This window comes from Phalacrocorax carbo, chromosome 1 (genome assembly GCF_963921805.1).
Source record: "Phalacrocorax carbo chromosome 1, bPhaCar2.1, whole genome shotgun sequence".
Classification (NCBI taxonomy): Eukaryota; Metazoa; Chordata; class Aves; order Suliformes; family Phalacrocoracidae; genus Phalacrocorax; species Phalacrocorax carbo.
Window position 1 is genome coordinate 150,873,328 of NC_087513.1, and position 26,195 is coordinate 150,899,522.

General features: G+C 38.5%; 1 protein-coding gene across 1 annotated transcript; it reads right to left on the bottom strand.

Annotated features, from left to right (window-relative positions):
- Positions 1-888: 888 nt before the first annotated feature.
- On the bottom strand, positions 889-24,153 carry CDC16 (cell division cycle 16). Its single transcript, XM_064439905.1, has 18 exons — positions 23,995-24,153; positions 21,831-21,885; positions 20,782-20,879; positions 20,226-20,264; positions 19,278-19,418; positions 16,930-17,089; positions 16,188-16,282; positions 15,438-15,571; positions 13,662-13,741; positions 12,335-12,384; positions 11,573-11,646; positions 9,154-9,279; positions 8,266-8,418; positions 7,597-7,660; positions 5,803-5,864; positions 3,521-3,656; positions 2,513-2,603; positions 889-1,399 (listed from the first exon to the last, which is right to left on the bottom strand). The coding sequence occupies exons 1-18, from the start codon at positions 24,040-24,042 to the stop codon at positions 1,134-1,136; spliced, it is 1,872 nt and encodes a 623-aa protein (XP_064295975.1). The 5' UTR covers positions 24,043-24,153; the 3' UTR covers positions 889-1,133.
- Between the last annotated feature and the right edge of the window lie 2,042 nt (positions 24,154-26,195).

Genomic DNA, 26,195 nt, shown 5'->3' on the forward strand with positions numbered 1-26,195 from the left:
CTTCAGGAAATCTATTCTAAACATTAAATGCCAAAACTTAGCTGGAAGTGACAGAAGAAAATATTATGACAGCTTGTAGCATTATGTTTTTAATTTTAAGCCCACACAGTGACATATATGGAAAAGGCAAGAAGAGAAGGGAAGGGGGAAATTTACACAAAAACACGTTCAACATGCATGCTGAGGCAGCAAACAGACCCGTCCTCTTTAGTGGATGGACAAATCGCTGCTTCTGTTTCAGAGGCGTATACTTCTTCATTTTTCAGTGAACTGATGACATTGAAAAATATCACACTTTCAAGACTTGTGAAAACTGTGTGTGTGTATTATCCAGTTAATTCTTTAGACTGACAAAACACCCTATGTGCGAAGAGAACGACAGTGGTCCCTACAATAGTACACTGTGGCTTACAACTTTATCATAACGCTAATTGCAGGCAAGGCTGGTTTATCTTAACGTTTATGCATTCAAGTTTGTTGGCTAATCAGGTTACCAAAACCAGTTCTTAACTGATCCTTCTGCAGTACATTATAGAATAATGCTAAAGAACTGAAATTAGTTACTAGAACGTATAACACAGTAACATGCTTTGTCATCCATTTAAACCTTTGTCATCAATTTAATGTATACCAAATTAGAGTCAAATGCTGGAAAACCACTGAAATGGCTCCTTAAAGGAATACATATAGTAAGTATAAAACTTCATTTTCTTTTGGTCTATTTACTAAGGAAGCATTTCTCACAGACAGGATAAAAACTCAAAAGCCACAATACTACTATAGTAGACTGGCTATTCAATTTAACAACATTGTTAACGGTTCCACGTTAAGTACTATTTTTAAACCTTCACAGTCTTACTGATGGCAGACACATGGATCAGTAAACAGTTTAAAAAAAAAAAGGTGAATTTATTTTTTACTTCATTGTATATGATTGATTTTATAGAAATAGTCCATCACGTATACTTTTTAATCATCCTTAAGGCAAGCATTATTTCTCCGGTGTTAAGTACAGAGTTGTAGTTTGAATTCATATAAAAATAGCAAATTCTTGAAAGTATAACACCATAACAAAAATGCTAAAACAAACATATTACACTTAGACAAAATGAGCTCTCTACCAGCATTTATGGTCACGTACTATGGTCTGACATGGATGTTTCTAACATCATATCACTTTCATTCATTTCGATCTCAAATGTTTCTTCCAATGGGCGACTGGTGTCTGTACTTTTCCTTTGGTGTGATGTCTCTAATGTTACTATGCCACTTTCGTCCAGAGTTTGTCTTTCTATGTCAAATTCTCTGAAATCCCAGGGAGGTGAAATTATGTTCTTCAATGTCTTCATTGTGTGTACATCAAAGTCATAACATCTTAATTTGTCTTTGATCTCTGTTCCTGTGAAAACAGTCAAACCATTAGTTTATTCTAAGTGAACACTCCCAAAAATGCATCTCAAAGAAACCATCCTCCAGAAGCTACTATGAAACCCTGCTTTCAGACTGACAGGGAGGTGTCGCTGCTTAATGACTGAAGTTGAATAGAGTTGTTCTGAAGAAATACAGCCACCTCCTTTTTGGAAAAAGCACGCTGTTAGAAGTACGACTCAGATTCAAAAGTCTGTTATTAGAAGTAATTGCCAATTCCCTTCCCAATCCTCTAAGAGGCTTTTTTTGTTGTCTAAGCTACACACAGCATGGTTTGCATTAATGCCTGTCACATAGCTGCATAGGTCTTCCAGATGTGTTAACCGACTACATATGGAGCAAGGCAATATTGAGAAGAAACATCTGCTTCAACTGTGCAAAAATCTGCAGGAAAAGCAACAAAGCGCACAGATGGCTTTTACTGGCTTCAGGCTCATTAACATGCTAGACAGGACATCAACTGTGTTCATTACAGATAAATCACTAAGTTCAATGAAGCAGAAATATATCGCTATAAAAGGGTTTTTTTGGGCAGAAAGCTTTCATAGGATTTTTCAGACTATGGCAATATAATGTATTACTGCTATGAAGCACTTTTTTTTACCACACAAAGCTGTATTTTTGGAGGCAGAAAAATTTAACCTCTCTCCTTAGAGCAGAGTTTTGACATGGTGAAAATGCCTTGCCCGTATCTCTACAGCAGCATTAGCCGAAATCAAGTCCTCTGATTTTCTAACTCCGTATTTCTATTTTTTTCCTCATTCCCTTTGGTTTCTAAGCTGCCACAAATCAATATTTTCTATTAAAGAAACCATCACCGCCTCCAATGGCAAAGTGTTTCCTTTCTTTATACTGGTAAGAATTTACTGTCATGACGCTTACAAAAAAACAGTGGTCATCTGCAACTGCTGAGAAGTTCTGACTCATTCAGCCATTAAAAAAAACCACAAAACAAACCAAAACCAAAACACACTCTACTTTGTAAGTTAACTAGGTAATGGTAGACAGTTTTTCCTTGATGTAAGAATAAGACTCCTCTCAAAGGACTCGACAACTTTCAGAGTCACATAAGTGAAAGACTTACCAATGTAGGCTTCCGAATCACCAATATACATTTCTATGCAATGTCCAAGCATCGTGACTGAAAATGTGTCATCCCTCCTAAGACCAAGGGCCTATTAAAAGAAAAACAAAACCAAAAACAACCACTAAAAAGTATTCAGTAGCAAATAAAAGCATTTACATCTTAAGTCCACGACGTTTGGTCAATCCTGAGTTTGTTGTTCTGTTGTTCAACATGCTATCAGAGTTAGTCTTCACTGTAAAAACAACACATTGCACGACCAAAATAATATTGTCATGTGAACTGGCTGAAGCAGTAAGCAAGCGAAGCACAAAAACGAAACCAGAAAAGGGTACATATAGAGGCAGATCATGGAGTATAACATACTACTAAAATAACAATTATAAAACCTGTGAGAAAGTTGATTTTGTATAGCTAAGCTAGAGTCTACAATGAAATAGATTGAGACATCCTTATAGTAATTACAACTAAATGTGTGTAATACAAGGTTCTAGGTAAATAGACCTGTAGCTAAATTCAAGCCAGTCAACTTGAATGCTGAAAATTCAGCTGAGGGAAATTCACTGTTACTCTATGAAAACACCAACATTGTCATGCAACAATAATATAAGTATCGTATAATATAGATAAATCTGAGGCAACAGAAAATAGCACGTCTTTAAATGTTGCACTTGCTGTAAAATCTCTCCTTCAAGGCATAGGTTGCAAGTATTTTAAATCATTTCAGCTGTGTGAAAAGTTTATGTGCACAAAATGTGTATGACAATTACGATATTCAATTCATTTATAACATGGATCCAGGTACTAAGTTCCACAAAGCGGCCATTTTTAACCTGATCAATAGGAAAAAAAAAACCAAACCAAAAAATAAAAAAAATTAAGATTAGAAAGTAAACACTAATTTGGAGGCTGGATAAAATGCCAGTTCTCTGTTCCAAAACCCAAACAGAATGAAAAAGTAAATAACCAAATCTGTGACCAGCACTTTAATTTAAGCCAGTTACGTACCGTATGAAAATAGTCGATTGCGCTTTCAAAATTGCCCATGAGACTATGTATGTAGCCAATGGCAGAGTAAGTGGAAGCATTCTGAGGAATTAGTACTAGAGCCTGGCGATGGTATTCCAGTGCTTCTTCGTATTTCCTGTGACGGTTAAATACAGAAGATCTATTTGTAAGCTTCAGGGTGAAAGGTGTTTCTGTAGCATTATATTGCTATTTTCCATAGCTCAGTGGCACAGAGTCCTGCAAGAACTTGAAAGTTATTGCTTCATACTCCGAACATAATAGAATGCTCAAAAGAATCGTGGATATTGACAATCTTCTTCCTCAGTGTAACAGAGAAATCATTGTTCCCCTTGTGTAGCACAGCAGCTGCCTACAGCTAGGCCCCGTTTGGGGATAATCTTAGCAATTCGATACAGTAAATTGCTTTAGATGTTTAATGCTGCTCATTGTAACACTAGCTTTCTCGCTGTAGCTTTCATTTTCCTCCCCAGGGGAAGCAAAGGAGCAATACGAGACTAAATAACTCGTCATTCAAAGTGAGAAAAGCTCTCTGGGCAGAAATTTCACAACCCTCGAGTGTGCATATAGTGGTACTTTTGCCACTTCCATTTCGCTGCCTCCTCTGTCAGAAAAGAAGGTTTACACATATTTGTACTTTCTTTCAAATACCAGCTACCCTTTCTCTGAAAATTATCCATTAATTAGACTGCTTCTCGCATTTATTATTTCATAAAACAAGGATTAAATGTACATTATGGCATTACTCTGAGAAACTGAATTGTCACATTTGACATCCTAGTACCAAGTTGTAAAAGATAAAGACAGCAATTTTTCATCTCTTTCGTCGATTCAGAAGGAATTTTAATCTCTACAGTTATAATGAAATTATGCGAACAGCGACACATGAAGTTGTTAGAAGGCATTAAGTAACAACTGAAGCAGAAAAATTATGCAACTCTGCTTGCTACACAAAACTTTGACATTATTTGAATCCTGATTTTCACTAATAGTATCTGCCTATCCAATTAACTACCACTGTATTTGAATATGCTGCTTTCAAATTTCAACCACATCACGCTAGTGAGTAGACATATAACCAGTAAGTTTTTTCCATGTCAATATCATATATTACGAACACTAGTAAATCAGGTATTACAGAATTTTTTAAGTTGCAAAAGCATATTTACAACTGCCTAAATTCTCAACTTGATTTTCACGAAAGATGGTTTACAGGGATGTAAAAATATATTAGGTCAGCTTGCTGAATGTGAACAAATAATACGATGCAAGTTGTCCTAAGTGTGATGTAAGCAGTTACTAACTTATTGTAGAAATTAAAAAAAGACAAAAGGAATTGTAACTGAAACAAGTATTAGAAAAAAACCCTGCAATTATACTCATGAATAGGTTCCAGAAGCAGTGCGTTTTGTTTGATCTTGGCAGAAGGGGTAACTATTATACATCCTGATTTCATAATGAAAATGAAGACTAATTGGCAATTCAAGCACAAAGCAATTACTGCCAAAGCAGAAGTACAACTTTTATCTACCGTAATCACATCCTCATTAGCAGCTTTGAAACAAAAATTACAGTATAAACCAACTGGACAATTAAACCCATGACACTAAAAAAAAAAAGATATCATAGTGATTAAACAAAAGAAAACACTGGTAAAAATCAGATTATGGTAATTAATGAGAAAACATTTCTCCATGTGTTAAAACTGTTAAAGCTTGCGTATGTACTTTGCACTTCCTTTTTCTAATCCTAGAATGGAAGTATGAAATGAAATATTAAATAGTTCTGTTCTCAAAAACAAAAAAGTAATACTTTATTACTGTGTGAATGTCACTGAATTTTTCACTTCAATAAAAAAAAAAACCCATAAGAACTGATCCAAGCAATTAATTGGTACAAAACCACCTTTATGTTAAATAAATCAGTGGATATATTCAAGTATGTCAGGACTGGGACAGTAGCCAGTTAGCACTCACACCCATACAAGGATCTGAAAGCCTACAACCAAATTTCTATCTAAAATGAACCAACAGTATAGGAAAGGCTTTTACATTAGGTACTTCAACTCATGTGCAGTCATCTGGATATAAAGGGCGATTAATGTATTTACGTTTGCAAGCTGATTTAGGCAATCTTGTTCATGTAAGGTGCTTCTGCACTACTCTCGTGTGGTACATAAGTGTGATATAAATGAGAAGTAGGCCTAGAGAACACACATTTGCGTGGTATTCCACATAAATGTAGCTCCAGTGGTCTCTGCTTACTTGAGTTTTCTGCAGACGTGTCCTAAGTTGTTCAATAAAGGCTCCCACTTATCAACTGTTACCTGCAAAATAACGCAACAATTCAAATAACTGCACCGTCCCAGATTGTAACTGAATTTTGTCTACTTTAAAAACAACATACAAATGAACAAGGCAATTCATTCATTACCAAAAAAACAAATCACAGGCATTTTCAATTCTTCTCAAAACACATTTAAGCTCAAAACATTATTCAATAACTCATTTTTTCTGTTTTTTCCAATCCCCAAATCCAATTAAATTTCTTCAAAGAGTCTGTGAGAGTAAAACTTGGATGCAAACCAAACAAAATTTATTTTCTACTTAAGTAAAAATCACACCAAGACTCTCAGCTTGTGAGCAGTTAAGAGCCCCCAAATTAAGTGTTTGTAAAATAACCATAAATACTGAAGGTCTTTTTACTACCTTCTCCAAACTTCATCTGCTTTAAATAAATTAGCTCATTTACAAGGCACACAGAAGACAATCTGGGCCCACAAAATTCTTAAAACAAACACTTTTTGCTGAAATTAAAATAATTTTGACCTGATTTCATTTTGAATATGCAATTTATAACAACGAGAGTATCTAGTTACTGTGGGTGTTTCCTGCTCGAATTCTAAATTTCCAGTTGTCTGTTTATAGGTATGTTGCTATTTCATACTTCTCAATAAACAAGAAAAACGCCACACATAAAAGAACTTAGGCATATGTATAAAAGATCTACAAAGTTGGCAGCATTCACATGGACAACAAAACAGCTTTTACTAAAACAGAACAACCCTCTTTATATATCGGTGAGCATATAAATTAGTATCTGTGCAGTTTGTTATAGTAAATGTGTGCCACGCCCACATGAAGGTTAGTTTTCTCAACACTTTCCGCTTTATAGAAGGCTTATTGTGCTCTAGAAGCAATTTCATGATCTTGATAGGAGATGCTTTGTGAACAGTTACAGTAGCACGAGGTGGTGTCCTCAGTAACTTAATTTAAGCTGAAAATTGAGAAAACCTATCTTAAAATTCACAAGAAGCCTGTGACAAGGTGCTACTGCTTTCACAAAGGCATCTTAAGTTACTCTAGTAAAATGTGTTTCTTTAGACAAGACGACAACACACAAATAACACAAACTGTACTACCAGTAAGTACAAACTCATTTGTGTGTTCCAGTGTTTCAGGAATCAGGGCTGTAACGGTTGGTTTTTGATTCACAAAAGCACCTGAACTACCAGCACATTTCCTAAAAAATTTTTTGCCCGTGATTATCTTGATTACTTTCAGGAAGTTAGTTAAGCATCCCCAGGCCCATTCCCACACAGTGGCTCTATCTGGTAGAAAGAAAACAAATCCATACCTACAGGATTATGTCCAAACAAAAGTGGAAGTCATTCAAGAAACGGCTAACACTTAAGGTGGCAGAAACCATCTTCGCATGTGTACCCAGTTCCACCCTCAGGTGAAGAACCATTTGGTCTCCTAAGACCCGGGACTGAGAACAAGACCTGGATTCCACTCTCCAGTCAACACTTATTTTCTTTTAATTTCATACAGAAACATATTTTTTGCCTTTTCCTGTAGCACTGGAGATCATGCGTGATGATTCTCATCTGAAAACCCAACGTACTCAATTTTAAGTAGATAGCCCAAGTTTTAAAGTTAAATTTATATTGTATTGCTTCTATCTTAAAATAAGCGCAGCGTATTTTGTCACAAGATATTACAGAATTTCCTGGAGTTTTAGAAATTTACAATCATGCATATCATTAGGAAAAATACCTCATTTCCAATAGCTTTGATTTTCTCCAGTGCGTCAAGGAACCACTTTTCTGCAGTTTTCCAGCTAAGAATTGACGGGGTGGGGAGAAAGAAAAATAAATTAGTGAAGAGTTTTCATTAGCAGTATGAGAAAACAGTATTACAATGAACAGTTCTTTGACATTATTTCATCATATGAGTTAAATTAGATGTAAAAACCCAGTGATTTACGTTTGGCCATATTCTGCATGTGCTCCTAAGACCTAACAAGACAAAGTTAAAAGATCAGAAGCCAGTCAAGAATATTCACTAAATAGTTCTTATATCTGTTAGTTCTTTTCAGAATGTATTTTGAACCTCCTGAGCTGACAAAATGTTTCGCTGTACAGAGTTTTATAGCATGTGCACACTTGTGTGTGCAGTCAGATGCCTTTTCAAGGCATACGACTATCCAGTGACAGGCACACACGAAATAATAATTGATCACTGCATGTTCATTCAACGCTTTCCTCGTTCAATCATAAATGACAAAGAACAATGTAGAAAGCAAGCGTTTAGCGCAAATCCCATCTAAACTAAAACCAAAAGAAACCACAGTTCAATGTAAGTACTTTAGTAGATATATTGGCACATTACATTTCAGAACAATCCATATTTAAGGTTGTATTTAATCCTATCTGGCAAGCTTACTCTCCGTTTTGAAATGCAACCACTCCAACTTCATGCATCACAAAAGGATCTTCAGGTGCAATGCTTAAAGCTTGGCTGAAAAACCTTTCAGCTAACTTTGAGTTGTTGGTCAAACCATATTCCAGTCCAATATAGAGCATTGGCAAATGACACCTAAAAAAAATAAAAAAAACCCAAACCACAAAAATCACAATCATGCACTTATCAGGAACGGCGTCACAAACTATAAAGAAATGCCAACTGGGTTTGCTTATGTTTATGTACATCCAAGCAGAAGCCGATTTAAATGGACTATTAGCCTAAGGGGCAACTTAACAGACTTTACATCTTTGTTAGTCATTGGCAAGAATTTGAACTCCAATACACAATTGTAACTTGCTCTGGAATAACATGTATTTCCTCAGTGCTTAAGAGTGCTTAAGTTAGTTCTGAGGAGTTTTTTTTCCTAATTTCCTTCAGACATTTCATTTACAAATGGAATATGGAAGAAGAAATATTAAAGGGATTACATTTACCAATAATTACTATCAAATACAACAGTTTGATGTGCAATATGACATGATTAGCACGAAACAGCTGTTCAAAATATTGCTATATAGCCATTTATGACCTGGTGTCACAAACACGATTCACAAATTTTAGAGAACCTTCAAGTAGAACATAGGTTACCTAAATATAAATCCTGACTTTAGAACTTCTAAAATCACAACAGTAATCACAAATAATGCAGTTAAATGCAGATTATAAATTATTTGGGTTTTTTCCTCCTTTGTTCTCTGCCAGATAATTGTTGCAAATGTATTCCTACTGTTTAAAGGGATATCGGTCAATATTCTACACTATTGATGGATTAATTTTAATTTTCTGACTATGACGTTTTTGACATACCCTTTCATGAGCTGCGCAGCTGTGAAGTATGCAGCCATTGCTTGGTCATGCTCACTCTCAACTGCAAATGAATGTCCATATGCTATCCACGCAGGGCCGTAGGTTCTCTCGAGTGTAGTAGCTTTGCTAAAAACAAGAGCAAGTCACAAGCAAACACATCTGAAATTAAATTTCATCTGCTTCAGATGACTACTTACTTAGCAATGCTATGTCACATAGGTATCTATTAAGATATTCTTCTGTAGTGACCAGTGGTAAACAAAGTTAATTTTAAAAGTTCAACAAACTATTTGGCACTTAAAAGTACTGCACCTTTTCAGGAATTCATTGTGTTGTTTCTGTTGCTGTTCACGGACAGCAGGACTTACTTGATATTACTGAACATAAACAATGATATAATAGATGAATTGGGCAAAATACAGAGAACGTTAGTAGTGACTTATGCATTACAAAATTCTAGCTATACATTTCAAAATTAATATATTCAAGCAAATGTATGTTTCACAAGCAGGGTATGAAAATACCAGGTGAACACTTAGGTTGAACTGTCTGTTGAAATTTTGCTATGTCATTGTACGAGCCTTAATGAAGCAAGAGTATTTGTCACATCACAGACAGCTGCCGTGCATCAGAGAAGTAGCATCTGAGCTGAAGACTGCAACCTGAGCATCAAGACTGCAACCTGGAGTCTTCACAGAAAGATGGACTCGACAGGAACATTAGAAAGCTCTGTAGGTTATTTTCTCAGTCTGAAGGCAAGGGCATTCATAACTAAAGAGCTCATGACAGATGTGCCCATTCTTTTCTGAACAGCTTCTGACATGGAGATCCTACCTGTTCCACAAGTAATCTATTCTATTGCTTAACTATCCTCAAACACTCAATTTTTTCCTAACGTTTAATCTAAATTTTGTTTGTCAGAGTTAAACTTCTTATTTCTTACCACAGATCCTAAAGAACAGTTTGTTTTCTCTCTCCCGGGGCAAAACTTTACATATTCAAACATTTGCATCTTCTCACCCTACATCCTAGATAGCTTCAATCCCTTCAGAAAAAAACTTTCCCCATCAGCCACCTTCTCCAGAATGTTTGGTTTCTGCCTTCTCTTGAATTCAATTCATGTATCTCATATCCATCTTGAGTTCTCCGTACATGCTGATTTGTCAACAGTGAAACAACAGTACAGCTTTGCTACTGTTATAAAAGATGGATTATGTTCTATCACAAGTGTTTTTTCCTCATTAGTGCTGAGGTGAGGTAAGGCCTTTTGCAAGATCTGAAGAATGTAGATAGCTCCTTCTGGAACAACCAGAGTGATACTTGCCTGACACTACCGGGCACTGCCCAGCTGTGCCTTCTACCCTGTTCAGCACGCTCCAGCATGACATCCTATGACTCCAAAACAAGGATACAGGAGCTTGTGTATCATATCTCCAGATTCTTTTCTTAAAACTACTGCCTACCCCACAGCTGTCCCTAGCCTTGTAGTTGCACACTATCATTTTTCTCCAACAAATTTGGGTATCCTGTTGCTATTTCACTTTTACCTGACCTTCTTCCTCCTTACCACAACTACCCTGAATTCCGATGTTTTGGAGTTGTTTTTTTTTCCCCTAACACGTCAATAGACTCTTCCAGGCTAGGGATGCTTGCAGATTTAATAAAGATATTCTTTATTTTACCACCAAAACCATGTATGTCACCCAGGACGGCTTCCTTGTCAGGAATTTAAATACTTTACTCCTAACAACCAGACATTTAAACAGTCTAAATTACTAACCAATCTTTACATGTATTGTCTACAAAGGTCTCAAGAAGAAAAAAGAAAGCCTTACAGACTGATTTAAGCCTTCTCAGTTTAAGCTTACGGCACCAAAACAAATACCCTACTTCACAGCAAGGTCCTGCTCCCCAGTGCTGATCATCAGCAGACGCACAGAAGACCTACAGGAGAGAGGACTGGACAGACCGACCAACCTAAAAAGTCCAAGACTGCTTCTGCAAAGAAAGAACTAGACACAGCCCAATGTCAGAATTTTCTGTCTAACTCTTCCCTTTTAAGATATGAAGCCTGAACCTGGGAGAATGCCTGAGTGTCCTTAAGCTGAGAGCTGAGGCTTGATTACCTAGCTTGGCAGCCTGAGCGAATTCAGGGACTATACCTGCCCTTAACAGGAAGGTGATTGCTAGAAGAGATTCCACGTAAGTTGGTATGTCCTTTTTAAAGTGTCTAGAAGGTTGAGATCTAAATGGCTATACAAAAAAAAAAAAAGGCATCAACAACAAAAAAATTTTAGTAGTAACCAGTTTACCAAGGCTGCTATTTACTTTAAGAGCTCACAAACAATCTTGAGTATTAAATACTTATGTAGCAAGTGAGCAACAGATTCACTAAGGAAAAACAGGGAAAAAAAATTACCTAAGGTATCTTCTAGCATGTTCATTTTTGTGGCCAACCATGAGATAGTAGCATCCTACTGCAAACCATGACACCTACACATTAAAATCAAAATAGAATATTATTAGATACATCACCCTGGTTTTAGTGAAACATCACCATAGGTGATGCAAAACAGAGGAACAGATTATAATTAGGGAAGTCAGGAATATTTTCACTGACATCACAATCAGCTTGTCCAATTATTTGATATTACAAACAAGCTGGAACTGCTGGCACGTATGTCTCTAACTGTTTGTGTTCAGCCTCGTGAAGAGAGAGCTAAGTGGAAAGCTTAGCGCTGTCTTAATTATCTAGTGGTAGAGGATACAGAAGAGAGAGCCAGGCTCTTCTCAGAGGTGCAGGGATAGGATGGGAGGCAATGGCTACAAATTGCAACATGGGAAATTCAGACTGAGTAAAAGGAAAACAATTTCCACTATGAAGGCAACCCAACATTGGAAAAGGTTGCCCAGAGAGGCATGTACATTTATTACTGTAGTATTTGTTTTAAATTCTTTTTCAAAGTGAATACCTCACATTGGATATATTTTACAGGCACTTTGCTTTAAAAAAAGAACCTTGGTAAAGAAAATTACAAAGCATAGAAAATAAAAGCAGTGAACCATTTTTACCAGCTCCATAAACAGATTTTGAATCCGGTTGTTCAAACTGACTATTACAACTTTCATGTATTTTCACCTAGAAAAAAGTACCTGGTAACGAAGGCTTAGAACAACTTACGGGATTATTTGGGTACAAGTCCACCAGTTTGTGAGAAAGATAGAAAAGCTCTACACAGTGGGGAGAAACAAGAGAAGAAAATTAAAATATGCTAAAACATTAAGATGTTCCAAGTCCTTTAGCATTTTGTACAAGATACCCAGAACATCTACCCTTATCAATGCACAAGTGAACAAAAATGCTTTCTGTTTAGTGGTAATGCTTCAAACTGCCTCAAAATAGATTCAGTTTTACAATTAACTGAAAAAAAACCAAAACAAACAAAAAGGCCCAAACAAACAAAGAAGCTCAAACCCCAACCTGAATGTCTTCACAGAATTTAAATAAGCAGCTATACATCCCATCCCTTAAGAATTCTGCAACAACATGGGCCATTAACATACATTAAAATAAATTCCTCTAGCATTATTATACTTGAATGTATCTTGACAGGGTAGAACACTCTTAAACTTCCTACATCTAGAAGGTATAACATACTGGCTAGATCAATTTCAAAGTAGAGTCTTGCACATTAATGTGTTGAAAATAGGACAAAACCAAATAAATTATTATATTATTTGGACTAGTTCTACGTCATTACTTTTCTAATAAAAATAATAATTCTAGTTATTAGAATAATTTGCATATATACCATGCACTGTCCTTTAAGAGACTGCAAATCATATGAGCTCCTTATTCTATTTCCCAATTGGTTCTACAGACATTAAAGCTCCTCACTTGATTTGGATGTTTATATGCAGTCTGAAATGAGAAAAAGCCATCCCAACTGCACGTAAGCTATTCTTGTCATTCCAAAGGTGCGGCATTATTATTAACTTGTTTGAACTAAAAAGAGGCCTTCACAACAGCAAAGGCAAGGAGAGTCTAGAATTTTTCTAATATGGAAAAAGCATGTCCAGCTAAGCATACATGCTGCTGAAGACTTCCTTCTAGTTCAAATTAATATAATATATTTTGCTGTTAAGCAGAAAATGTACACCTAGATACTCTAGGAAGATCACCTCAAAACAGAAATCAAACAACAGAAATGAAGCACTGTAGCTCACTAACTTTCTGGCTACATAGCCCAGTGGTTAAAAGACAGTGACACTCATGATCATGAATGAACAAAGACTCTTTGCACAACTATTCCCAGCCCTGTCCCCGTCAGCTCTGAAACTCCCTTCTTTTCCAGTTACCACTGCTTTCTTGAAACTGCAGGTAGGAGGAAAAATATCTGTAATTTTTTAAACGGTATATAAGGGCATTTCTTGGCACCCTTAATTCTTTTTTAAAATTCAAGCTTTACAATCTTCTTTTGACTCATGTTAAATGTTGTGTTTCTTACCGTTTGCTTTGTTAAGCTCCACAAGCGTCCCTATATGCACAGGTAAACAATTCGCATGGAAAGGATCTTTTTCCATCACTCTAAAAAAAAAAAAATTGGCAACGCACATTTCAAAAATTTTAATGTGATATAAGCAGGCTGTTTTTCTAGTGTGTAATGTTCCAGTTAATTACCACTCTAGACACTAGAAAACTGTTTGTGACTAGAAGGTTAACTGCTAACATCATAATAAAGGCTATCTTAAGATCCGAAAAATAACTATTAATTTAGCTTAACAGAAGAGGATAACAGAAAATTCTGGAAAGCTCAATATACAATTAGAAAAACAGAATACAATGCACATTTGTTTGCAGGTCACTTCAAATTTAACCAGCAAGCAGCAAGCAATAACATTTCTGTTCATCTTTTCCATACATTTGACAGCAATTATCAAGCAACAGTCCTGAACTTTCTGAGCTTAACACTACGCCATATGCCTTCGGAAACACATTTAGCTCAGCTTTAAATTTTTTATTTCCCTTGGCATTTAGAAACAGAAGACAGTCTCACAGACAACAGGCTGCATGCAGGACACGGCTTGCAGGCATGTGTTCTTTTCGTAAGCATTGGCACTTGGTAAACTAAGCAGAGCAAAAAAACCACGTCTTGAAATCTATTCGCAGATTCTTTTAAATCAGAAGTACAACATTATGACTCAATTGTCTGAGAAGTACATCTCAAAAGAGTTAAAAGTTTAGTTGACTTTTTAAATAGTTCAAAGTATTTCAAAAGAAAAGTATAAAAGAACATATAAACAAGTATATTAAATCATCTCTTAAAGGGAGTCTAAAACTTTGAAGTTATATGGACTTCTCAGACTCCCATTTCCAAGCTCCAGCATCTATGATTGTCTCCCGCTTAGGAGACATCTACTTCTGCCACCTTCTGCTAGACAAGGTGTGACAATTAAGTTTCAGAAACAAAGAAGGGAGAGTATAATTTTATTGACTTAACTGGACTAATTTGTTTCAACAGGATCATGATTTTACTCAGATGTTTAAATTCACCCTATCAGCATTCTCTACAGCCTTCCCAAAAAACTTGCCTGTACTGGGCTTTATGGGATATTCTACATAGAGATGGCTTGCTTCAGCTAAGAAAAAGCTGTACTATATAAAAAAAACCCAACCAAACAAAAACCTTCTATTTTATACTAATATTCTGAGACTATGCAGTACGTACAAAAATAGTTTTCTAAAAATGGTAGCTGTCAGGCCAGCAGAAAAAATAGCTCCACAACCACATGTTCAGATTTACAGTAGTTGAGAAGCAACCCATGTTGTTGTTCTGACCCATCTGACAACCGAGCAGCAGTGTGTTCCTGGGCTACGTAACAACTGAGACAAAATACTTGGCACATCAATGTCAACATAACTTTTGATCAGCCAGAGAAATCATACATCCTAACTAACCAACTGATCCAAACCTGTCCTTCTGAAGGCCAAACAAGAAGTATGTAGAGAACACACAAAACTGAAGGTGCCAGAGTTAGGAAGAGGATGGATGAAGGGAAGTGCAGCACAGAGCTCATTAACTGGAGTTTTGCTTTGGATGCTTCCACTACATATCATAAAAATGATGTGTCTCACCAGACACAAACTACACATTTTAAATACCTGAAACTTTGTATCAAATTGTTATGTATGTCAATCCGTTGAATGATAAAATCCACTAGGTGCAGGCATATTATACTACACCACATGAGAAAAAACTCTCAAAGTTGCTTTGTATACTTACACTGAAGTAAGCTTGTAACACATTTTGAAATCACAATTATAATAATGTCTTTCAGCTAAGGATACTACCACATCCAGGTTTTCCTGAAGACCATCTACTGATTCAGGAATCAGTGTTTCACTGGGTTTACTATACTGAAAGACAAAAAGAAACAACAACCAATGTAAAAATCAGATGGTATAGGTATTAATATTTTTAGTTCTAAAAGAATATTTAAGAAGCATTAAGCTGCATAAAATTCTTCGTTTTACACTTAATGTCCACAAAACAGGTATTTGATAGAACGGCTCTTTATGATGTACTTAAAAGCCAGTGTCAGTATCTTAAGAGTAGGCTGTAGAAATTAATACTGAGCAATATATACTTGGCTTTAAGAGCTCTCACATTGTCCTTGGAAAAAATAGTCTGGAATAATGTTGTTACAGCCTAGTATTTTCAGGTAACTGACATTTTGCCTACGTTATTAATGTTCTTTTCCCTCATCTAGAAGTTTCTAAATTAATAAAGCTTAAAAAAAAGATCAGAATTTCAAGTTGTCACCACACCAAAAAATAAGCTGACACTAAACTATTATACTACCCCCCCATAAACTGATATCTGCCGTGTCATATTCGGTTATTTTAAAATAACCGAAACTATGAGGCCATTATTTATTCCAATGTTTGGAATAAATGGAATCCAAGAAAATTTACACTTGAAGTCAAGACTTTCAATCAATTCTCCAGCTTTTTGGTCAGTTTTGGGGCTTACCTTTTTCAATTTATTCTCAAATAAAAAGTGAAGCAATTCTTGTTCTTCTTCTGTACACTGTCTACTAAGAGGTAGAGATTCAAGAAGTTCTTTTTCTATGTGAATTTAAAAATAAAATTTAATTGGTCATATTACAGAAGAAATAGCAAGATTGAGAACTTTGAGATGCAAAGAATTTTATGATGTTTATCCCAAAACTACAAAGAAGATAACAGTGCAGATGCACTAAACCAGATAATACTATTAATTATGGAAATTAATGATTGAATTCTTAGTTTTTCCTTCTACACTTTTAAATAAAATTTAATAAAGATGACATAACACACCACTATTGTTATTAACTCTATGTGCCAAATTTTATCACTCAGAATGCTGTATTAACCAATGCCTACTCTAAGTAAGCAAACACTGGTAGGCTTTCATGGATTCAAAGCCTGTGAAGTTGAGAACACAGGAAAAACATTGTTTAGGCTGGCCAAAGAGCAGGGTAGCTTCTGGAGCCAAACAGGGCAGCTGCATTACTTTGTTTCTTTTTAATTCTTAGCACTGCAAGACTGAGAAATAGAGTTCAAATATGAATTTGAGCAGATTATAGTTTTCACTCATTTCATACACGTTCTATTTATTCTTAACATTTTAAAGTCTGTTACTTGTGTTATTGCTTTAATTTTTATCCAGCAAAAAGGCATATTGAGAAAGCAGCTAAATTTTACTTGTATTTGAGAAATACTGCTATCCAGACCTTCTTGTGCCGTCAGCATATGGTGTGATGTTAGAAGATCAAATGCTTCGAAACAGTAAACATCAAGCTTCAAGGCCTCTTTGTAGCTGTATGTTGCTAGGGTTCTGTTATCCAAAGCATCATAGATCTTCCCTCGCAAAAGGCATATAGAGCTCTTGATCTAATGGAAAAGCAGGGCTGGAGGTCAAAGACTGAATCAATGTTTGCAATTTGGTTTTGAGCACAAATCAAATGGGCTCCCTGAAAAGTAAAAAGCATTTAATGTATGTTGGAACCTGGTTTTCTAGTGGTCTCTTGAAATAAAATATTATTTCTAGTAGCTTAAAAAAAAAAAGAAAAAAACCCAAATGAATGCTCTGTCAGGTTATCTACTGCCAAACGAACACATGCTTGCTATAAGTAGAGGGAAGACAGAGTTTATCTTTCCTAGTTCTACCATCCAGCTCTCAGATACTGAGTTGTAAGCTATTTATACTAAGTTCCCCTCATAGTCAATACAGGGAAATTGTCACTTCCAAAGGCATTCACTTCTTTGCTGACTGTTAAACCAATATTTCATACAAGACAAGAATGACTGCAGTAGAGATAAAAAATGGACTCAACTAATTGGAGCAGAAAAATATATCCTCCTTTTCAACACAAAACATAGATCACAGCGTCACAGAATGGCAGGGGTTGGAAGGGACGTCTGGAGATCATCTTGTCCAGCCCCCCTGCTTGAGCAGGGACACCCATAGCAGGGGGCACAGGAACGCATCCAGGTGGGGTTTGAATGTCTCCAGGGAAGGAGACTCCACACCCTCCCTGGGCAGCCTGTGCCACTGCTCTGGCACCCGCACAGGAGAGTTTTTCCTCATATTCAGGTGGAACTTCCTCTGTTCCAACTTGTGCCCATTGCAGGGCACGATGTTACAGATACAAAAGTAGTGAAACATCACTATTACCATAGTTAAAGTTGTGCTAAAATGCCTAATAACTAAAACATGTTCTTTCAAAACTCCATAGATGGGTGTTCAAGTTGGTCAGAAGGCAACAGAAGTGTCAGCAAGTTACTGGGAGAAAGCTAACACGTTACCCATCTATATCATCAGACTAAGCAGACAGACCAACTCTCTAAGGAATCCCCACAGTACAAACAGTATAGCTGCATTAACAACTAATAAACCCCAGGGGGCTGCTAAAGTGGTAATATTGTTACTGGCTCAGAGACCAGCCATTCTTACTCTGGAACTGGTGTCTGTGCAAACTAATAAAATTAAGTTTGAAAAAGCTACAGTCCTAGAGAGAGAAGTTTGATTTAAAATTTTTTGCAGCAGCACCCACTTCAGCAGTTCTCTCCTGTGGCAAACAAAACCCATCCTCACGTTATCACAAGCATTTGTAAGGTAAGGACTAATGAAGTCAAGCTTTTTGGCTGCATTATTTTCCAGTCAAAATAGTTTCCCAATAACCAGCCACTCAGACTTGGGCCAGAATACCATGAAACAGGGAGCAAGAATGAACAGCCAAAGCTGAGGACTTCTTCCTTTGCTTGCATAGGTAGCTTAAATGCTCCTATTAAGGTGCACCGCAGTAACTCAGTCTAATCCACTTCTCCCTAAAGCCCATTAATACCAGCATTCAGAATCAGTTCACATTAATGATTTAACCCATTTTGCTACTTCAGTCTTACAAGGAAAATGCCATCTGTCAATCACCTTCACTGTCATTTCAGCTAATAAACATCAATTCATAATTCCAAAAGTAAAAACTCTTTCCAGGCTCTTCAGCCTACATGTGGTACCGACCCCTTTTAGCTGTGTGCCTATACAGAATTTTTTCACTGAGCCTCAAAAACTTCACCTTCACGTGACAAAATATTCAAGTGCGATCAGAAAAATGTCTCACTGAGACCAACACTTGAGCAATTAAGGAAATATTTCATTAAAGATATCTGGGGGAGGAGAAAACTTGCTTTGTTATCTCAGAACCTGCAGCCCAGTTGAAAGAAGCGTTAGTTTACATTATCAAGACTGAAATTGCAGCATAGAGCTAAGAGAACCTAAAAGCTAGATCATTAACTTCCTGCAAAGCGTCTGCAAATAATTTACGGCAAGCTGTTGAAAAGCACTCTTCATTTCTGCATACCAAGTTACTTTCATACAGGCAAGCTGACACCTGATTTCTGACTGAAGGGAGACCAGTTCAGCATTTTATGAATGCTGAATTATGCTATCCAAAAAAGAAAGCTTAAACACAGAGTTTCAGATTCATACAGCTACAAAATCACTTTCTGACTTAGCACATTTTTTCTGTTATAAAAATATTTGTTTAATAAACAAATATTTGTTTAAAAAAATGTCACTTACAGAGGATTGTGACATCTCCCAGTCTGTAGTAGAGTCTTTCAATCCACTTTCATCCTTCAAGTACTTTTCAAAAAGTCTTTTGTTGATTGGCTCTTCCATATCAAGAATATCCAGAGCCTGTTGATGTTCTTTTGCAGCATACTAGCCAAACACGTGCATGTAAAAAACAAGGTTGGGATTTGAAACATCTGTACATAAAGCAGCAATAAACACAGTGTCACATTTCAAAGGCACAGATTGTAACAACCAGTGCTTATCAGCAGCTTTTTCACGCGTGCGTATTCTTATTTGGACATGTGTCATTTTACAATTGCAGCCACCTATTTTACTAGTCTTCTAGAATACGCAAAAAAATATAAAATGAACACCTACAGAAAAATCTATTATTCAGCATTATGCAGTCACAGAAGCAGATATGCTTCTAAAATAGTTAATGCAGGCTTTAATAAAACACAGTAATCTTATTCTATAAGCAGCACATTTTCTATTTCAGATTTCTATATTTAATCTACCAATTGATTCAGTTTTTCTGTGAAAGCACTGCATTTTACTGTTTATGTATCCCATTTTATACAGAAGTATAAAGCTGCTAACTATATTGACACAACTAGAGATCACATCTCCTCTGGTCAGACTACAACCAGCCCATTAAAAATGCAAACATGAAGACATGTAGCAAAACCAGTTCACATTCTTTCCCCCAAAAATATTAGAGGAGTATTTTCTTTCCTGCAAAAAAAGGTTGGTTGGATTTCTTCAGAATGGTACCACAATGGATACTCCAGTGACCACACTGAAGGCTAAAGAATGAGATCAACCGTCACAAAATTTAAACCTGCTATTCCAATGAGCAGACATCTATGTTGCCTGTCAGGTACCTAATCTTCCCAAGACGCATCTTTTATTTAGTTTGGTTCATTTCCAGTAGAGGTCAAAACATGTACTCACATGACATCTTGCTGCAAGGTAGCGACATGCTTCATATAACTGAAAGAGAAAAGTTTCATACATATTAGTTATAAAGGAGCGCACGTTTACTGACACTGCTAGACTCCATTTTGCTCTCTCCTTTTTCAGTTGTACGCTTCTTCACCACTTTCACCTCCAAAAAACTTTCCTGACAAAAATGATTAAGTCTGTAACGCTTTCTCTACTATTAATCTCTCAAAGGACACTTGCTTCACTCTTGCCTTCACCGCTCATTAGCGGAGCGGAAGGACAATTTACACACCTACACCTGAAGTGACACTCCACCTTCCCAGTCCTGCTGCAGTTACAACTCTGGACCCCTTCTCTTTTCTGTGACCCTACCTGGGGACAACAGTTTCAATCTGCCCATTGAACATAGGGCTATATTTGGTTCAGATAAACTACACCTTGCAGTTTTTTTGATCACTTTTCCCATAAACCTTATGCTCCTATGGTGAAGAAGTCACCGTGGACTGTAGCAGCAGAGGTTTTAAAGTGGAATAACGGTAGTAAGTCTTCGACTGAAGCAACTTACCTTATCCAGCTTACGCGATCGGAGGGCATGTGCTGCCCTATGATACTGAGCTGTTAGGTAAAGACATTGGGCCAACCAGTAGATATCTTGTGGTTCCTCTAAAATAAGAGAGCCAATTATAAACCATTAATTTATAATATATCTTTAAACACTTTCATACGGAATATTCACTTTTGCTTCACTAGAAAAGTATTATTCCCCTATTCTAGCATTCTGTTCAGTTACAAAGTTTTATTTTTATACATATATGTTATTTTTTATATATATAAAAAAAACCCACATATCTATCTGTCAGAGATTAACATGAAAAGATAATCAGATTTTAACTTTAAAGATGGCAGATAATGCACTGGACAGTGAATACAAAGAATCTCGTACTAGAGGGTTGTCATGAGGAGACAACAGTGACACAGATCTAAAAAACCCAGCAGTTGTAGGTTACTTTGCCCTTGGACATAGGACAGAGAAAAAAACAACCCAGAATTTTCTCTCTCAAAAAAGATCAGTGGGAACCTAACAGCGAAAGTGAAAGCACTGGACTTCTGCAGCTTGACATTACAACTGCAGAACCACGGCTTAGTACTCTCCTACTTGATCGGCAACCCAGGCTCCTGCGGGACCAAGCCCCTAGAATCATTTTAAGAAGTGTAAATGGGCCACGGCTGTAGGCAGACACAGGCTACCAGCATAAACTCATTCTGTAAACCCGCATTCTACTTGTCACCCAGAGCAACAGCAAATCCTGTAGCAAACCACCGCTGTCGTAGCTCGCTCTTTTGGTCTCTCGTAGCTTGCTCTTTTTTTTGTCTCTTAAAGTAGGCAAACCTTAAGGTTTGGCCAAATATTAATTTTAACACAAAGTTCAAAAGGGAAGGAAGACTGGCCCTGCTGCATTTAGAAAAGTGGCATTCCAGAGATCACAGAAAAGCACTCACATCAAACTCGAAACTTCGACATTTATCCAAATAGCTTTAAGAAAACAACAAAACCAGAACAGAACACTATCAGAAAAAAGTTAATCAAAAACAATGTAAAAAGCAACTACTTACCATGAGACAGCGAAGCTACTTTGTCTGCCCAAAACAGGGCACTTTGATACTGCTGCTGTAAAAGTATGATAGAAATAATTAGCATTAGTTTGGGGTTAGCTTTCCTAGACCATTTTGAAATATATTGTACATTATTCACATTTAATATCTTATGTGTGTAGTCTCTAATGAATGGCGATTCACAAATAAGACCTTTATAAGTCCAGTTTGAAAGGGCAAGTACTGTAACTTCTAAAACATATCAAAAAGTAATTTGAGGTGGGGTTGTTTATTTTCAGTAAAATGCAGATATCTTTGACCAAAAGGTATGCACTACATAGGTATGGCAATGGGTCATTAGTTGATTTGCTATCACTGAAAAAGTACCAAGAATCCCCTCCTTCCAGTTAAAATAAATGCTACATTTTAGAAAAAGGAGAATACTGTATTAAAAAAAAAAAGGACATATCAATTACTTCAGGAAATTTCAGCAGCGCCATGTCTGATTACAAATTTTTTTTCTCCAGTCAACATGCTTTAACCTCACACAGACCCTGGTCCCTGTGCAAATTTCCCCTTATCCTTGGATACAGTTTGACCATTACCTCTGCGGTTCAGGAGAAGCGGGTGAAATGGAGATGACTGGTGGCAACCAGACATCCGATGGAAGCAGAGCTTGCAGGTATATTGAACTAACTTGGCTAAGGTTGCCATTAGATTTGGGGCACTAGGCAAAACCTCACAGAATTGGCCAGGATGATCCTCTGAGAATACCAGCAGGGGCTACTGTTTTTCCTTTTTATCCTTCTCTATGCTCTCAGGCATAATACACTTCCCAGGATCTGCAGGACGTTTAACTTGGCATCGCAAGGACTTGCAACACTAGAAAATCCTTGATCGCTTTTGCTCTTTCCTGCAACATTACAGTTGTGGAGCTTGTTTACAGTCTTAGCGACCATTTTATGCTTCTGGAGTTAAGGTTTGGCAGACTTTTCCAAAATGCACACTGACCGTATCCCAGTCCTCACAAAGCACTATACTCCATGACCTAAGGGTCCCTTCTATTCTGCATTCCCACATTCCCTACTTGATGGGGATTAAGAATGCCCAGTAAATTTGCTAAGGGAATAGTTTGGTTTCAATCTGAACTCCCAGGGGAAAAAATCCAACCAACCAAAAAAACCCCAACCAAACAACCCCACCCCCCCCCAAACACCCCACAACAACAACAACAAAATCTGACCCAAAACTTCATATATGTAATAGCTGTCTACTAGAGCTGAGATTTAAATAACTTTCTCAACACCACAAAAGAAAGGCATAATCCAGGCCTACAGGGCACTACACGACTTTTGTTGAGCAGTTCTACAGTACTGTAAACTGGCAATCTGACACAAAGCAGCAGTCCCACGGTCCTCCTGACGCCCCTTCCTCAGCACCGCGCAAGTGTCCATGCAGCTGCGTGCCAAAGCAGTTTGGTGAACCAGTTTAACTCTGATGAGTATGCAGCAAAACAAAACAATAAAAGCCACCGAATTAACTTAGGTCCCCAGTCAATCTTTCGGTCAGACTTGCTGGCCACGCGCACAAATGTCTGTGTTAACTGAAGGGCTGGGTTTCTCCCAGCAGCGGTGCCAGTCTGGAGCCTTTGAGCTAGAAATAGAGCAGAGCAGCTCCGTGCTGTACTTAATCTAATTCATTAGCGCATTTTGCTTGTTGTGTTTTTTGGTTCCTTGCCCTGCAGCAACCTAATTGCTGAATCCATCAGCCAACGAAAGCAAGCTCGCCCTTCTAACAGCGCTCCGCGGCGTCGCAGGTCGGTGCGGGGGCATCTGCAATCGCCAGGTAAGCGCGGCCCAACTTGCACAACCCGCGAGGGCGGGATCCTGCAAAGGCGCCTTCGCTCCGCGGCGGGCTCCCCTCCTCCGCCGCCTCCTCCTCCTCCTCCACCCCGCCACAGCGGGAAGGAACCGCGGAGATGCCCCCGCCGCGCCACCGGCAGGACACACGCTCCCTCCTTTTCCTTAAGAAACGGGGCATTACCTCAGAACTAACCCTCCCTCCGCGGGCACCGAGGCCGGCACTGGCGGCACCGGCCCCCCGGAGCTCCCTCCGCCCGGCAGCCGGGCCGAGCGGGCCCACCCCACCCCGCGCCGCCCTAACGGTGGCTCCCCCCGCGCCTCACCTGGTCGATGTACTGCCTCACCCGCTTCCGCAGCCGCTCCAGGTTCATCCTCCCGCGCGGTGCGTGGGCGAAGCCGAAGGGAGGCGGCCCGGGAGCGCGGGCCTCGCCGCCGCCAGCCCGCCGGTGCCGCGCTCAAACCCGCCCCCCGTCCCTCCTGTCCCTCCTTCCTTCCCTCCCGGAAACAGCGCCCCGAGCGCATCGTTCCGAGAGCGCTGGGGGCCGCCGGGGTGGGGAACCGCACCGACGGGGTTGGTGCCCCGCCCCCTCCCCCCCCCCCCCAATAAATTCATTCTGAGATTATTATTAAATTATTCTCTGCACTTCTGAGCTGAAGGTTTGTCTTTGAGCGGGCCCCTCTCCCGTTGCCCCGAGACCCCCCCTTAGGCTACTGCGGCCTGGAGGTGAAGGTATTTCCCCAAGGTTTCGAAGCCATGGCGGGCAGCATGCCAGGAGGTTTTCTACAAGCCCTTCATCGTCCAGTCGTTTTTGGTATCACACAGATTAGGGGATCATTATCCACTAGGACACTACTGAAAAACGTCAGCTTTTACTGCTGAAAAACAAAGTGAATGAATTAATTAAAATGCCTGATTTGAAATAATTCAGGTGCTGGCCAATCCATCTTGGAGTGGGTACGCCCAGTACAAGCAGGGCAATCATCTGTGCGTGCTTTGACAGAGAGGGAAAACCCATGTCAGAGTTACAGTGTGGAGAAGGCCACAGAGATGGCAGCTGGTCAGAATAAAAAAACAGTCATTTGAGAAAAATAGGGTCCACGTGCCTTCTCTTGACCTATTTGCAGTAGCTACACTTTGATGTAAAGCTGTTTGACTTCAGTGGTTTCCACCTGTTATTAATGAAGTTGGATTTTCACCTTGCACAGCGTCACCCTTTGGGACTGTTTCTTCCCTGGTGTTTTTGAGCGTGTGTGCTATGGATGGCAGATACCCATTTTATCCCTGCAGAAAAACAGATTTATTTTGTCTTTTTTTTTTTTTTTACACAACTGCATTTGTAGATCTGCTACCTTTTCACCTTTTGGAAACAGATCTTGAGAAAAGCAAAATCCTTGCTCATCTTTCCATCAGATTCATTACATCAGCTTGTGTAATGAAGAGAGAAATCCTTTTGTTAGTGGTTTCTTTAGATCCCATGGTGCTATCTAATGAGTATTATCAGCATGTTCAGCTTTCCTGAAGACAGCTTCAGGTGTCTAAACAGCTTCTATGGCAACCTGACCATACTGTGGCAGAAGAGAGGATGCAATGTGTCTTCCGTACCTTCAGCTCTGTGAAACCTGTGGCTTGTCATGGGTGCTACCACTCCACTACCTGTGTTTGTTCAAAATCTCTTTGGAATTAGTCTTGTTGACCAGCATATGTATTTGTCAGTTTGTGGATCTTTCTATGTACAGTAAAAGATGTTTGAGTGAGATTTTGATACTACTTAGAAACTGCTGAGCTGTGGGAGCACAAAATTTGCTCATAAGAGGTACGTCTCCCCCTTAGACCAGGTGTAATGGTAACTCACCAGAGCTCAGTGGCTTCTATTCAGCATGAGATATCAGGGCAGCAAACTGCAGCAACTCAGAGAAGAACAAAATGGATTTAAATAACTCAGTAAAGGGCCAAGTTTGAAACATTATCAAACGCAGAACAACATCAACAACAAAATTAGGAGATGCTGCTAACCTCTAAGAGAAAAATCTTGGCTGGGGAAGAAAAAAAAGATGCACAGGAAGTGTGGGGGTTAGAAGAGAAGAAAACGCTCTTCTTGGGGATGGGTGACCATTAAAAGCAGCCGTAGTCACAGGGAGCTGGTCTGACGCATAGAGAGAACTTATGATCTGCGGGATCTTGGAGGGGTCCAGGGAATGCTCTACAAAGGTGAGGACACTGAGGTATGGAAATGCACATAAAGTATGTTAGTACTCTGTTAGCATCTATATAGTTCTTATGTTGTCAAAGCAGAGTACACCACCTCAGGTTGCTCTGTAATGTCTGTTTTATATGCTGCTTTCATATGTTCTGAAATGTTACCTCATCTGAGTGAGCTGTTTCTGGGGCTGGAGCTCTGAAAAATGGTTGCTTGAGCTAGACATACAGCAGTGCTGCTCCAGCAGGCTCGGCTCAGGTGGGCTCCAGTTCCATTTCTGCAGCGGGAAGCTGCTCCAACATCACCACTTGTGAAGTGGCTGGTCG

What these genes read in the sequence shown, in the direction of transcription:
- CDC16 (XM_064439905.1), bottom strand. Translation starts at nt 24,042, where the DNA reads ATGAACCTGGAGCGGCTGCGGAAGCGGGTGAGGCAGTACATCGACCAG. An exon ending in TGAGGCAGTACATCGACCAG is followed by an intron (nt 21,886 to 23,994) that starts GTGAGGCGCGGG and finishes ATACTTTTACAG; the next exon opens with CAGCAGTATCAAAGTGCCCT. An exon ending in GATCGCGTAAGCTGGATAAG is followed by an intron (nt 20,265 to 20,781) that starts GTAAGTTGCTTC and finishes TTTCTCTTTCAG; the next exon opens with TTATATGAAGCATGTCGCTA.